Consider the following 14,340-nt stretch of genomic DNA (forward strand, 5'->3'; position numbering starts at 1 on the left):
TTGCTTATTGACACTGTGTTTGGGACAGCCATTCAGCGTGTGAGGATGGAGTGAGGTGGAGCACTTCCTGGCAGAAAGCCCAGCGTTTGATCCCAAACTTCAAACTGCACCTCTTCTTCAGACCTGCAATTTCATAACATGTTATATACACCTGAACTGATATAACAACACCAGTTGAGCATAAATGATCACATTCTTTTACCTGTTGAGAATGATTAGCATGGCTGAGGCATCAGGTCTGATGTAGGCAGAAATGTCCAGGCTGGTGTGCTGATTGAAGGACACCCCCACTCTCTGTGACCCCTCCCACAGGAACTTGCTGTCAGGTACAAAAAGTTACTAAGATGCTCAGCTAAGACACAGATCTACATATTGTATTGAAGAATGCTGTATTTGGATTATATAACTAAGATGTATAAAATAATGTGTAGTTTTACACAACCCAAGTATGATGGAAAAAAAAAGTAAAGTTTATACCATGTTTACAATTAAATTACAGTAATAGCTGTTTAGCAGTAAACACGTATGCTAGTGAAAGCTATATTTAATCTTTAGAAACCATTTTTGTCCAAGAGCCGAATCTTGTCACTGTTAACAGTGCCTTGAACGAGTTTTATCTGAAGTGGGCCATGATGTAGAAGGTGGGCTGCTTGTAGAAGACGTCTTTACTTGAGTCCACAATAATGGGGCTGTCCACAAAGTTCTTTACCCAATTTGGCCCTCCATCCTGATTAAGGGCCAAGTTCCAGTCTGTCCAGCCAGTCACATAGTTATTCATGTCCTAAATAAAGAGAAGGTACATTATATTATAATTTTTAAATAATTACATAAAACATTTTCTATACATTATATTGCAACCACTTTGTATATTAGTGGCAGTGCACAAAAATATAGTATATATATTAGTGGCCCCAATTTTGCCTGAAACATTTTCTAAAAATATATTTTATAATCCTTTTAAGGGGAAACAAAAGAGAAAAAGGCATGAATATATATACATATTTAATATTAAATATAGTAATTATATTTAATAAACCCCACATGTAACCATTTATTAAATAATCATAATATATTTAATACATATAATTTTATATTTCCTTCTGAATCTAAACCCTTAAAATTAACACCATCATATATATATATACACACACAACATAATATTATTGATTGATCTGTCATTTGGAGGTGTGTTATTTCCTAATAGCAACACTGAATAACATACTGCTCATGCAGGTATCACGGACTCACTCTCTCGTTTCAATTAAATGCAGCTGCTGCCATTTCACATCTCTGTTATTGTCATCAATTGTAATAACATAATAAATAGCTTATATTTTAAAACAGTTACAAATCGGTATCTCTTGTCCCCATAATTATTTATTTGGTAATAATTTAGCTGTGTAATAAGTGGTATGACTATACCTTATCCCTTAAATGTTTGTCTAGTTTGAACTTGTTCATTTCTCTTGGAAAAAAAAGCCACTTACTACCAACTGGTTTCTTCACTGAAGCTTTGTGTTTCATTTCAAATCAAATGAATATTTTGTGTCCAATTATTTAGCAGTAGTGGTGTAATAAGTGGGAAAATGTACATCCACCTGGGTGTTATTGCAAACTAAACCCCTTCAGGGCGATACAAGATCACCTTGTCTGGGTCTATTCTGCAATAACAACTGGCTAGATGTACATTATCCCTTAAATGTTATATTTTATTTACATATATTGTTATTATACAGTAGTGTCCAAAATTGTTAGAACACCTGACAGATCTGAAAATATTGACCTCTTTTTGTCTCCAAAACATGTTTCATTTCATAATGTTCATGAAACATGCAGATGGTTGCTCTGAGCACAACAAGTATCAGATGAAGTGAACTTTTTTTATTTGGCATGTCCACCTGTTGCAGCACATCTCTCTGGCATAGTGTCAATATATTTCCTGAGAACTTCAACACTAATGTTATCCCATGCCTTCTGCAACTCAAGCCAAAGGCTTTCCTTTCAATGTACAATAGATCTGTAACCGTTTATTTTCCAACTCGCCCCAAATTTGCTTGATGGGGTTGAGGTCCGGACTTTGAGGGGGCCAGTCTATCATTTTCAATGTTCCAGCAGATTCCTTCCATCGCAGGTAGTTCCGGCAAGTTCGTTATATGGGTATTGTAATGGCCAATTCAACAAAAACAACTGAAATTACTTAAATATGGCAAATGTTCTAACAGTTTTGGCCACCACTGTATAAAGTAATAATAATTTTTACATTTCAAATACACCGTGCACCTGTATGATGTCATGTGCATAGTCTTCTGCTCTGTCCCAGCTGCCCAGACGCACCCCACGATCCAGCGGACTCCACCCAGCACACGCCTCGGTTGCAAACAAGAAGTACTCTGGGTAGAGGTGGTGCGTGGTTATCAGGGTGATGTCAGGTGACGCAATGTTGTTCAGATACCAGTGAAAACCAATCCCGTGGATATAGCGTGCCGCTTGTACGTCACTCAGAACCTACAACAGGGAAGAGAGGTGGAAAGACAGAGATGAATTGAGTTTTTCCACCACCTGCATCTTCATGAACATCCTCCCATACTTCTTTTAGTCCACTCTCCTCACTTACCACTTTGGCCCAGTGTGGAAGCAGAAGTCGGTTGTCATCTAGGATCATAAGGCGGGTCTGGGGAAAGGATGAGAAATGGAGTCCTGGACCCAGATCCAGGGCAATCCAGTCGCTCTGTGTCTCTGGAGTAAAACCCAAAGCCTGAAAACTGTAATTTGTCATTTCACCTGCAGTGGGCTCGTTTCCTGATGTTAACCCCCAGAAAGAAAGATTATATTTCCCATATTCCTCTAGAAATCTGAATAGGACAGGTAAAAGGCTTTATTAAAAGGTTAAAAAAGGCTGGAAATGTATTTCTTTTGTAGCTAGTTGTAGTTAAGATACTGGTATTTAAATACAGTTTTAGGTTCCTTTATGCACCTAATGTAGTACTGGGCCCAGGTCTTATGCTCTTTGCCTCCTGGCTTGCCTTTGAGGGAGCCTTTGCCAATCAGTGCACCATTGGTCTTCAGCCAGGGGGGGGCACTCCAGGCACTGGCAAACAGATTGAGAGGCTGAGCAGAGAGAGCCTTTGCCCGCTGCAGCAGGGGAATCTGGGAGAGAAAGATGACATGAATCAGAGTATGTGATTATGGGTGTGCAAAATGCATTGTCTACGAAAATATTGTAATTCTTCTTTTAACAATGTGTGAGCAGATATGGAGTATGTTGCTTACTTTTCAAAAACCAAACAAAATCACGTCTTGAGAGTCCAAGCATTGACTGTGGTGTAGCCTATTAGAATGCACTTAGAATGCCAATGAAAACAGTTCCAAACAAAGCTGGAGCAAAACTGTTGCATATCACAGCAGTGTTCATTACTGAATGAATCTGTGTTTGAATCTGTGAATCGGTTGAGTAAACGATTCAATGGCCATTCATAAAAAGCCACTGGCTTCTGAATTAATCAGCCGTTATCACTCATGCTGCCATATACTGACAGTTTTAGTTTCATATTTAAAAATAAAAATATATTTTTTAATCATTTCAATTTTCATATTTCATATTAATTTCATTTTAATCATATTTCAATTTTCAAAGTTTTGAACTATCTCTCTTATTATTCTATATTGTTTTATTATTCTGATTGAATTTATTGATTAAATGTAAGAATCTGACAAAAGATATGCCACAACCACTTGGAGGTTTAAATTTCATATCACTATTTTTTAGATTATTTCATATTTTAGAACACTATAGAGTCTTATTGTACTGATTGAATTTGATTAATTAAACATTTAATACCTTTAGAAATAAATTGCCCTTCCAAAGATAAAAGTGCCCCTGAAAATTTTAAATGGCACCTTAATGGAAAAGTTTTTTTTCTGTCACTTAGATGTTGCTGTGAACAAACCAATGTGCAGAATAAAAATAATATGAAAACCTTCAGGAGGTCAACGGTCTAAAACAGGCCTAAACCAGCAAAAGTTCCAGTACAAACACACAAAATCCTCCAAAATATCAAGACACAATTTTTGTTAAAATCGCACACCTGTAACTGTGATGGTGTGCTTTTGTTTGTGTATGATACCTTCATGTGAATATCCTCTTCAGCCAGGGTGAAGTTCTGGAGATCGTAGTCTTCTGGAGTGTCAGCGTACGTGTAGAGGCGAGTTGAGAAATCACAACTGGCCATTGGCACTCTCACGAAACGGTACTCTATACCTGTATCAGACAGGGATGTGCACCATTCAGAACTCAGATTGCTGAACCTATTTTCTTTTCTGTTTCCCAATCTCTGTCCCTCTCACCATCTGGGGAGAAGTACTGTCTGAGCAGCTGGTCCTGAGCTCCAGAGGACAGGGACAGAATATTCATAGCTGCTGCATCTGTCATGGCTCCCCCGAATCCTTTAATGCGCTGATACTTCTGACTGGGATCCAGTGTGATTCTGAGAGCTGAGATTGAGGAGATAAAAAGAGAGCTGCTCAGGGGTTTGACTGGATACTAAATATATACAATTATATGTAATATGTCTTTCTCTACTTTTCTTCCCACTTTGCATAAAAGGACTAATGACAAAATGTAAAATTACACAATTCTGATGTCATGCCTTAATAAAAAAATACACATACTGTACATTAGCTGTCACAAGTTTGGAATAATTAAGCTTTTTTAATGTTTGTGAAAGAAGTCTCATGCTCACTAAGGCTGCATCAAAAAAGTAAAAAGTAATATTGTGAACTAATATTACAATTTAAAATAACTGTTTTCTCATTTATTTATTCCTGTGATGGCAAAGCTGAATTTTACTTCAGAATTCATTCTAATATGCTGATTTGGCACTCAATTATCATCAGTTGTTATTATCAATGTTGAAAACAGTTTTTGCTGCTTAACTTTTTTTGGTGAAACTGTTATCCTTTTTTCACAATCCTTTCATGTATAAAAAAAGCTTTGGTGTTTACCATATTTTACAAGTGACTATACCAGTATGTGAACCCTAAATTAAATTGTTTATCATAAAGCTACCCCTTTAAGAATTTTAGACACATGCTGATATTTGTTAAACACTCACCTGCGCTGTTCATCTGGAACTGGCCTTGACTTAGGGGTGGGCGATATGGGAAAAATATCATATCACGATTTTTTATAGAAATATCACGATTCACGATTTTTATCCCGATTCTTTGTTAGTTTTACTATTTTGGTTTTACAAGTTGTCTGAGCATTACAGCCAAACTAGAAAGACAAAGATGCATGGCAGATATTTAGGCCAAAGTGGGTGAAGATAAAAAATCTGTCATTATTTTATTTTTCTTATTAAAAAATAAGAACAAAGATACACATTACAAATACACATAATATACAAATAAAACAAACAGTGCTTTATTTCCAGGTACAATAGGTGTATTTAGCAGAGCATTCAATGAAATTGAATGAACAAATATAAAAATAAAACACTAGATATACTGATTCCTAAAGCAACTGTATTAAAGTTTTTCAGTCAAGAATAGTGAGTGATTTTTCTCTTTGTGTTTTGTTGTTTTGTTAACGTTAAATGAATAGTTTCCCCACAAATTAATATTCTGTCATCTGTCTGTCAATTCTGTCATAATGTTGTATTTTTATATCATCATTTACTCAAAAGTTGTTTTAAACCGGAATGAGTTTCTTTCTTCTGCTGAACATAAATGCCATTTTGAAGAAGGTGGAAAACCAAACAGTTGCTGGTCCTCAGTGACTTCCATAGGATTTTTCTTTCCTACTATCAAAGTCAATGTAGACCAGCAACTGTTTGGTTTTCCACTGAGTAAATAATGACAGAAATTCAATTTTAGGGTGAACTATCCCTTTAATGACAGTCGACAGCATGTTTAGTGTCCTGTCCCTTTAAGAGCTGCACGCATCTAATATACAGGCACGCATCCGTTTCTCTCTTAACTATTTACTTTCATTTTAGAGATAACCAACTCAGTCTGTATGTAAACCTTGTGTGTTTTGACAGTATTAGCGCAAAAGATAAGTTAGTTGAGTAATCAGGCGCTGTTACAGGCTTTTTAGCGCGCGTGCTTCAGGTGTATGAGCTCAGAACAAGCGCACGTAAGACCAGCGCGCGAATTAAACATTTAACCAGCAAGGCTTGTATGCAAATAATGTACTTTTGCGATCGCGAATAAGTGCAGTGTCCTGTCTGAGTAACTCTACTGCTGTATGTCGTGTTGTACAGTACATAGAGACGGCGGCGCCAGAACTGTATTTGACAATGTGCGCGGTAGCGCGATACTACGATATTTCTTCAAAAGCAGATCGTGGAGACATTTTTATCGTCCACGATCAAAAATCGTCATATCGCACACCCCTACCTTGACTCTTCACGAGTCTGCTGCCAGTTTTAGTGCTAACATATGACAAGAACTGACCGGGATCTGGCAACCCAGTCCGGCCCACCGAGTCGCAGTATGTGGCATTGCACGCGCACACAACCGAACCATGACCGAAATTCAGTGCTTCACAGTCGTCAGCTGGTCCGAAGTGACACAAACAAGCAGACAGATACAAATAAAACAGCAACTCAACATATCTCCTATATTATTTATCTGATTGCATTGACTCAATAAACACACCTCTTGCTATAGTGATTACTCGAGTCAACAGAATGAAAAGAAGCGTTTCTCTCATTATGTCAGAGATGTTGCATGTAAACAACGCTCTGTCAGATATTAAACGAGCTCTCACTACTTATTCCTAGCAGACAAACGCTTCTGTGTACTTAACGTTCATCCCACGCCTAAAAACGGAAATACCGATATCATTACTGTCCTCTAAATGTTGTCTTAAAGAAGCATTTTCATCTTCGGCACAGTTTCTGGCATGCACCATGCGACTGAATTCCGGGTGAGACTGCGACCACATGACCCCCTCATTCACCACGTGACATCCAACAACAATGTTTTTAAGAGAAATACAGTTCTATTAATAAAGTTAAATAATCAAATCACAGCTTAAAAAGGCGGTAGACATTTTCCACGTTTTTCTAAATGATTTTATTATGAAAAAAGCTGCGTTGAATTCACACGATATACAGTTGCAAGAGTAAGGAAATGTGCATTAGGAGAAGGCACACAATCGTTCCAGGATGGACGGGTTTTTGTTGCTGAGAAAAATAAGCTCTTTCTTTCCTTCTTCAGATCGACCTGTTGGTAAAAGACACATAATATAAATCAGTATTTAGTAGCATGGAAGATTATTCTGTATTTTTTCTACTCTTTGTAGTACTGTATTTACTCTGTTGTTTACCTATTTATTTTGTATTCATTTAATTTTTAATTCATTTATTTTTACACTTCCATTGACACCCTAGCAACTCCTTCAACCATGGCTTCCATTTGATCCAAAATCACTTGAATGGACAATTTGACATTAAATAATTTTGAATTGTAAACTTTTTTTGTAAACAGAAACTTCCTACATTTTATATAGCCTCATTATTCTCTTTACACACAGCACTGACAATTGCCACTGCTCAGACTCCAGGCAAATAAATACACAAACTTACTGTGTGGATGCTGAAGCCATTTGCGGTCTAAATAGTACAGATAACAGCTCTCAAACTCCTTCTCATTGTAGCTGGAGACAGAAACTGGCACAAAAGGTTCCATATCATCAAACCCCTCCTGAAAGACAGACAGCATGAGAGAAAGAAAGAGAAAGAGTGCAAATATATTGAGCCATTTTAACAAATCTATACAACACACACAACATATCATATCAAGTGCCTCTAAACACTATTGTGCTAATTCTTCAAAGTCTATTGTCAATGTAAAATGGAAAACTAAACTGCTAACTTAAGGCATTTATGAAAAGAGGCATAATGTGTTTTGTGTGTGAGGGCTACTGACCTCTCCTAGTAGCTCACTGGGAAGGTAAGCAGACCGTGGCTTGAACAGAGAGCCAGTCTGAGACAAAGCTGTGAGAATGGCACCTCCACTCTAGGACAGAGAGCAATGTAAAGTAAATAGAGAGTGAACAACTCACTGGGAGTTAAATCTGTATTATAATATTATAGTAATGTTTTACACAAAAACACACATTTGCTTAAAATGTATTCACCCTCAGGGCATCAAAGATGTAGAAGACTTTGTTTCTTCATCTGAACAGATTTGGAGAAATTTAGCATTACATCACTTGCTCACCAATAGATCCTCTGCAGTGAATGGGTGCCGCAAGAATGAGTCCAAACAGCTGAGAAAAACACTGCAATAATTCACATGACTCCAGTCCATCAATGAATGTCGCTTATGGCTAAAATACCAGTCCAAAATCCATTTTTTTTTAACTGTTTTGGACGGGGGTTTTTTTTGGATTCTGTTTTCATTCCAATTGTAAACTGTACTTCTGCATATTTCTCACCTGATTCAGACGAGATGACTTTTTCACTGAAGAAAGCAATAATATGGATAAAGGACTCGTATTTTAACTGGAAGCAACAGTTAAGGTAAAAATGTCTTGATATATTTATTTATTACAAACATAGCTTTTCACTTCACAAGATGTAAACTGATGTACTGGAGTCGATTACTGGATTGTTTTATCAGATGAACTCTTATTCTGGCGGCACCCATTCACTGCAGAGGATCCATTGGTGAGCAAGAGATGTAAGGCTAAATTTCTCCAAATCGGTTTCAATATGAAAAAACTCATCTACATCTTTGGAGGCCTGAGGGTGAGTGCATTTTAGTAAGAGTTTTTTTTTTTTTTTACCCAATTGTTTTTTATAATCTTCCTCAGATTATGAATCAAAGTCAGTTCCTCTGGCTCACACTACATAAAAAAAAGAAAAGAAAGCAGGATGTCAAACAAACGCACAAATTATTTTATGGGATTAGTAGAATTATGTAATAAATGTTTTTAAATTCCTATTCATTTATTCTGGCTGATTTACACCAACATACCATAGTTCTGTCCTCCTTTTTAAGAGATGTTTTGCCCCATAGAGCATTTACTCCATCCACAGCCACGGCCAGTTTAAAGGCCCCCTCGCCCTCTGTGGCACCCCCTGCCTGCAGCCTCAGCTCTCGCAGCACTGCGCCCACCACATCACTGCTGCTCTTCATGCGATTCACACCCTGTTCAATTTAAATTAAATGATTAAAAATACAATCAACATTTATTACAATAAAAAAAATGCTCTGATTTGCCTGCTGACCCAGTGCATTGTGATTGGCCAAACACCACAAGCACGCATCGGAAATGTAACACCCCTTACCATAATCGTGAGCTTCAGCTTTCAAAGTAAATATAAAGAGAGTTAATAATGTCCTTAGTTTTACCATCAGTTCAAGCCCGAGAGGGGAAGAAAGTCACGTGACAGACACAGTGATGATGCTCATATGTATTTGCAGTACACAAGCCGTGGTTAAGACAGCTGACTTAGCCTAGGATTATAGGAATCTTTTAGGATTTTCAAAATTAGTCTCAGATGACCAAATCATGGCCAAAATCACACAGTGTGTGCTGGGCTTTAGGCAAGTTAGAATATAGTCACTTTGAGGTAGTGTAATGGGGAATGTTTAATATGATAATGATGATGAATAAAACTCACCTGATCAACAAGCTCCCCTAAAGGCTGCCCCTTTTCAGTACTTTCTCTCTTTGTCCACACATACCGTTGTGTTGTCTTTATCTATCAATTGATCAGATTAACATCAGAGCAGCTTAATAAATGATAAAACTTACCAAAATAATAAGTAAGTGATAAATAAATAACATTTCGCATACACAAGAATGGAGCTAGTGGAGTGTATATTGTGAAATTTTAATTTCTACAGTTTTACAATAAAAAAAATTTTTTAGACAACTTAAGCAAACATATTTTGAATTTTGTTTTTTTATAAAAATTAATCAATGAATAAAAAACTATTAATTTATGTGTGCTAAACAATGAGATAAGGTTATTTACACACAAAAAACTACCACTTGCATAAATAAACTCACATAAATCCTACAATACAATAAACACATCAAGTTGTACCTTGGATAAAAAGCGTTCATTGGTGATTTTGAAGTTCTTCAACCATTGGGATGCCTGGATTGGCTGGTCGAAGCGTGAGGGCCGGGAAGAAGATGGTAGCAGCTCTTTACAGTTCTTGACCCACAGATGAGCTACAGAGAAAACATCATAGCATCATCAGACACCAAACTTCATATCACCTTACATTTTGATTGAACGAGTGTTACCATCGGGTATGTGCACGATCAGCCAGCCCTGAGTGTAACAGTAGTGCAGGGCATGACTCAAACACATGGTCTTTCCAGTGCCAATATCTCCATCTAAAGCACATTGTCAAGGAATCAATGTGGAAAAATATGCACAAAGTAAAACAGCTCACTGGATTGGAATTTTATGTTTGAGGATACAGAGTATATAACGCAGCGGAGGCTTGCTGTAATCAGCCTTTTTAAGAAATGAGATAAGCTCCAGCGCCGGCGGCCTCACCATCACGCAGCCTTCATTAAACGTTTTAATCTGAAACAAGAGCACAAACATGCATTAGTCATCCAGGCAATTTCAACCACAAATCATAGCAATGGCATTTCTGTTTGGACTATATTAAATCAACGCTAATGTTCTCCACACACACACATACACATACTGCAGTACTGTTTCCAAACCTGCAACTGGAAGCGTGGAGGCAGTCCATGAGGGAAGAGTTTTTGGATGTGAGCCGGGGGGAGCGTGTAGTACTGCCCAGTATGTCTTTCTGAATGGTACGTCTGAGAATGGAAAGGGCAAGAAATATTGAATGTAAAAGAATGTAGTAAGATTTCCATAACATATTTTACATGCAGTTTCAAGGCGCAGTTAAACAAGTAAATATTTAAGTAAAACATAAATTACCAAGTAAAGCAAAAAGATAAGATGCTCCGATCTAACATTTATAGAAAAATTTATAGCAAACAATGTGCTGCACAACAGAGGTTTAGAGTTTAAACTAAAAATTTTATATATTTCTTAACAAATGTTGAATTTTTTTTAATAAGCTATTAATATTGTCAGTTAATTTTATTTATTTATTTTTAGCAAAAGTCTGCTCAATTATGCAAAACGCTTCATTTTGCGTGAACCGGTGGACTTTTGACATCTCCCGGGCTTTTGTTAAATCTACAGATCAAACTTCCACAGAACGGTGTTGCCAAAATTAAATTAAAAAATGCATTATGTAACACCCAAGTTTATTGGAAAAGGGGAACCCCACAGACCCCTTTTTTGTTTTCTCTAGTCATGTACATCTGATTATCTCATGGTCATACTGCATAGAGAGCCAAAATAAAAATAAACAATAGCCAGTGGTGATTTATCCCTTTATCATCAGCTTCATGCATAAATATATTTGAAAGCTACTGATAAATGTCTATATGAGACACAGTTTGTTTGTTTTTTTGGACGTACAGGATCCTGCTCTGAGGTTCTGAAGACTGACAGTGAATTTGATTCAGCTGATTCTGTTTCCACAGCAACTGCCTCCAGCTGATGCCCACTGCTTTGGATGTGGAGATGCCTAAACATCTGTGTTACCTGATAATGACATGCGGGTTATGAGTGATATATCCTGTAAAATGTTCTTAATTTAAATAAACTTCATTAATAATAAATATAAAACCATAAATGAAAGGTGAATGACACTTACTGTGGGGCACAGTCGCGAGGACAGTTTGTGCAGATTCATGTTCTGAAACAAAAGCAAAGCAATTGTACATTTGGCCAAAGAGGTGCTCTTAATGTAATCAGGGTTACCCAACTATGCTCATATTAAAACTGTTAAACAAATAGCTGGTTATGCAAGTGCCTGTTTATGGAGAGTGATATAATTCCTAAATGAAAGTAAATTCCTTTTTTATAATGTAAATCTCAGAGAGAGTGTCTGGGATCATGATGTCTGTCACCTTGCGAGAGATATGCTGGCTAAAAGCATGAAGAGGCATGATGCTGCTACAACATGATGCACAAAAACGCCAATAACTCACCTCTAGAAAGAGAGTCGACAGGTGAGAAGAAAACAACTTGCCGATCAATTATTACATGTAACGCGATAACCACGGATTGCTGGTTGATGTGAACGGTCGTACTGTCACGGGCCACGGCCGATGGAGGTCGCCATCATTGTTTCACAAGACGTCGGAAGTTACGTCATCACGTAAAAGACGGAGACGTATGACCATGAGGTCAAGGTTTGGCTGGTAAGCGTCAGATATGAATTATGTGAATTAAATTAATACGGAATACGTAATATCTGTCATTACCATGACCTGTTAGCCTCTTCTGGTTGATAAGTATACCGTTATGCTTCATCTTTCTCCACTGACGACCGTTCAAAAGTAGCTGTGTAAAGTTCTGAGGAAATACACATTTTTGCATCTTTTACTATTATTTTCTTTTTGTGATATAGCGTGACAACAACTTTTTTTTAAGTGCCTTTGTAAGCTTCGATACTTTTTTTCTTTATTGTCGTACCTAAGTTAGACCCATTCAATTAAATTAAGTTACAAACAACTTATTACATAATTAAAACTACGAGGAACTTAGTAATTTATTATCATTTATTATCATTTATTATTTATTATATTAAAGATATAAATAAACCATTTCCAGCTTTGCCCCATTATGTTGTTCGAAACTGAAATAGAAAGCCTTTATTGTCATTGATTATATACAACGAAATTTGGAAAGATGCTCCTGTTGGTGTTAAAGATACAAACGTATAGCAATTTACAAAGTAAAAAAAAAAAAACAATTAAGGATAAAAAGTAAAAAATAAAAAAAAGTCGGAGTGCAAATGCTCCCCTGAGGTACATTTCAATATTGCACTAGTTGACTGACAACAGTGTATAAAATACAATTTCATTCTGAATAATTTACAATTTTTTTTTTTTTGTCAATTTGTGCTTTAGTGTTGCAGTTTAGTGAGCCTTTCTTTAGTTAGGCTTATAGTTACACCAGTCTTTTTGTGCATTATGAATGAGCCATTGTTTCATTATTTCAACTGATTCATCCAGAAACACTGATTTATTCAGGAAGGAAACATTGTGTGTTGCTCAGAGACCAGCAAAGTGATTTTAGGAGTATTTTCGGAGCAAAGATGGTACCCTCCAAATACAGCAGGTAAACGACTTCCTCAAGAGTTCATTTGTTGTTCAGAAATCAATGAACCTCAACCAAAGAAATCAACCTATCAACACTTTTACTTTACTCAAATGAAGTCGACATTTGAAACAAAGGAGTATATTATTGATCTGTTTTTTAATAGGAAAATGTAATATTTGTCAGAGCAAGTGTAACTCAAAACCCCATTTCCTCTCATTTCCTATTTTTATATATTATCCATATATATACACTATATTGCCAAAAGTATTTTCTACAATTAGAAAAGTATTGGGTCATCCCCTTCTAATGAACATGTTTGACTACTTTAGTAATTTCCATGAGTACAAATCTTAATGTTAAAGCATATAATGATATTCTAGGGAACTGTGTGCTTCTAGTTTTATAGCAACAGTTTGGACAGGACCCTTTTCTAGTCTAACATGACAGTGCCTCTGTGTATAAGACACGGTTCAAAAAGACATGATTGATTCAGTCAGTGTGGAAGAACTCGACTGGTCTGCAGAAAGCCAAGTCCTAATCCCAGCTGAACACCTCTGGTGTGACTTTATATGCAGACCTTGAGCCAAAAACTCATCACCAAACACCAATGATTTGTACATAAGGGTACTGTCATTTTAGACACGTCCAAAACTGTTGCAACAGAGATGGAAATACAGTTTTTAAATACATGAATTATGATTCCATCATTGTTGCCACAGTTTTGGTAATGCCTTCTTCTGTTCTAAAGAAGGGGGTGTCCCAACACTTTTGTCCTTATAGTGTCTATTCAAGTCATTGGTGTTTGGTGATGAGTTTTTGGCTCAAGGTCCGCATATAAAGTCACACCAGAGGTGTTCAGCTGGGATTAGGACTTGGCTTTCTGCAGACCAGTCAAGTTCTTCCACACTGACTGAATCAATCATGTCTTTTTGAACCTTGCCTTCTACACAGAGGCATTGTCATGTTAGAATAGAAAAGGGTCCTGTCCAAACTGTTGCTATAAAATTAGAAGCACACAATTCCCTAGAATATCATTATATGCTTAAACATTAAGATTTGTACTCATGGAAATTACTAAAGTAGTCAAACCTGTTCATTAGAAGGGGGTGACCCAATACTTTTGGCAATATAGTGTGTGTGTCTGTGTGTATATATATATATA

At 36.7% G+C, this 14,340-nt stretch overlaps 2 protein-coding genes across 2 annotated transcripts; both read right to left on the bottom strand.

Moving 5' to 3' along the window:
* Position 1: 1 nt before the first annotated feature.
* LOC306887504 (lysosomal acid glucosylceramidase-like) lies at positions 2-6,843 on the bottom strand. The gene is made up of 11 exons (XM_079445268.1): positions 6,661-6,843; positions 6,400-6,558; positions 5,112-5,135; positions 4,345-4,491; positions 4,125-4,258; positions 2,975-3,147; positions 2,615-2,852; positions 2,281-2,505; positions 618-781; positions 203-319; positions 2-123 (listed from the first exon to the last, which is right to left on the bottom strand). Exons 1-11 carry the CDS (start codon positions 6,713-6,715, stop codon positions 33-35), a joined length of 1,527 nt encoding a protein of 508 aa, XP_079301394.1. The 5' UTR covers positions 6,716-6,843; the 3' UTR covers positions 2-32.
* Positions 6,844-7,060: 217 nt separating this feature from the next.
* LOC306887329 (small ribosomal subunit protein mS29-like) lies at positions 7,061-12,233 on the bottom strand. The gene is made up of 13 exons (XM_079444981.1): positions 12,062-12,233; positions 11,725-11,766; positions 11,487-11,612; positions 10,709-10,810; positions 10,454-10,562; positions 10,274-10,366; positions 10,068-10,198; positions 9,639-9,719; positions 8,989-9,162; positions 8,798-8,857; positions 7,936-8,025; positions 7,593-7,710; positions 7,061-7,230 (listed from the first exon to the last, which is right to left on the bottom strand). Exons 2-13 carry the CDS (start codon positions 11,761-11,763, stop codon positions 7,145-7,147), a joined length of 1,209 nt encoding a protein of 402 aa, XP_079301107.1. The 5' UTR covers positions 11,764-11,766; positions 12,062-12,233; the 3' UTR covers positions 7,061-7,144.
* Between the last annotated feature and the right edge of the window lie 2,107 nt (positions 12,234-14,340).

This window comes from Barbus barbus (genome assembly GCF_936440315.1).
Source record: "Barbus barbus genome assembly, chromosome: 21".
Taxonomy (NCBI): domain Eukaryota; kingdom Metazoa; phylum Chordata; class Actinopteri; order Cypriniformes; family Cyprinidae; genus Barbus; species Barbus barbus.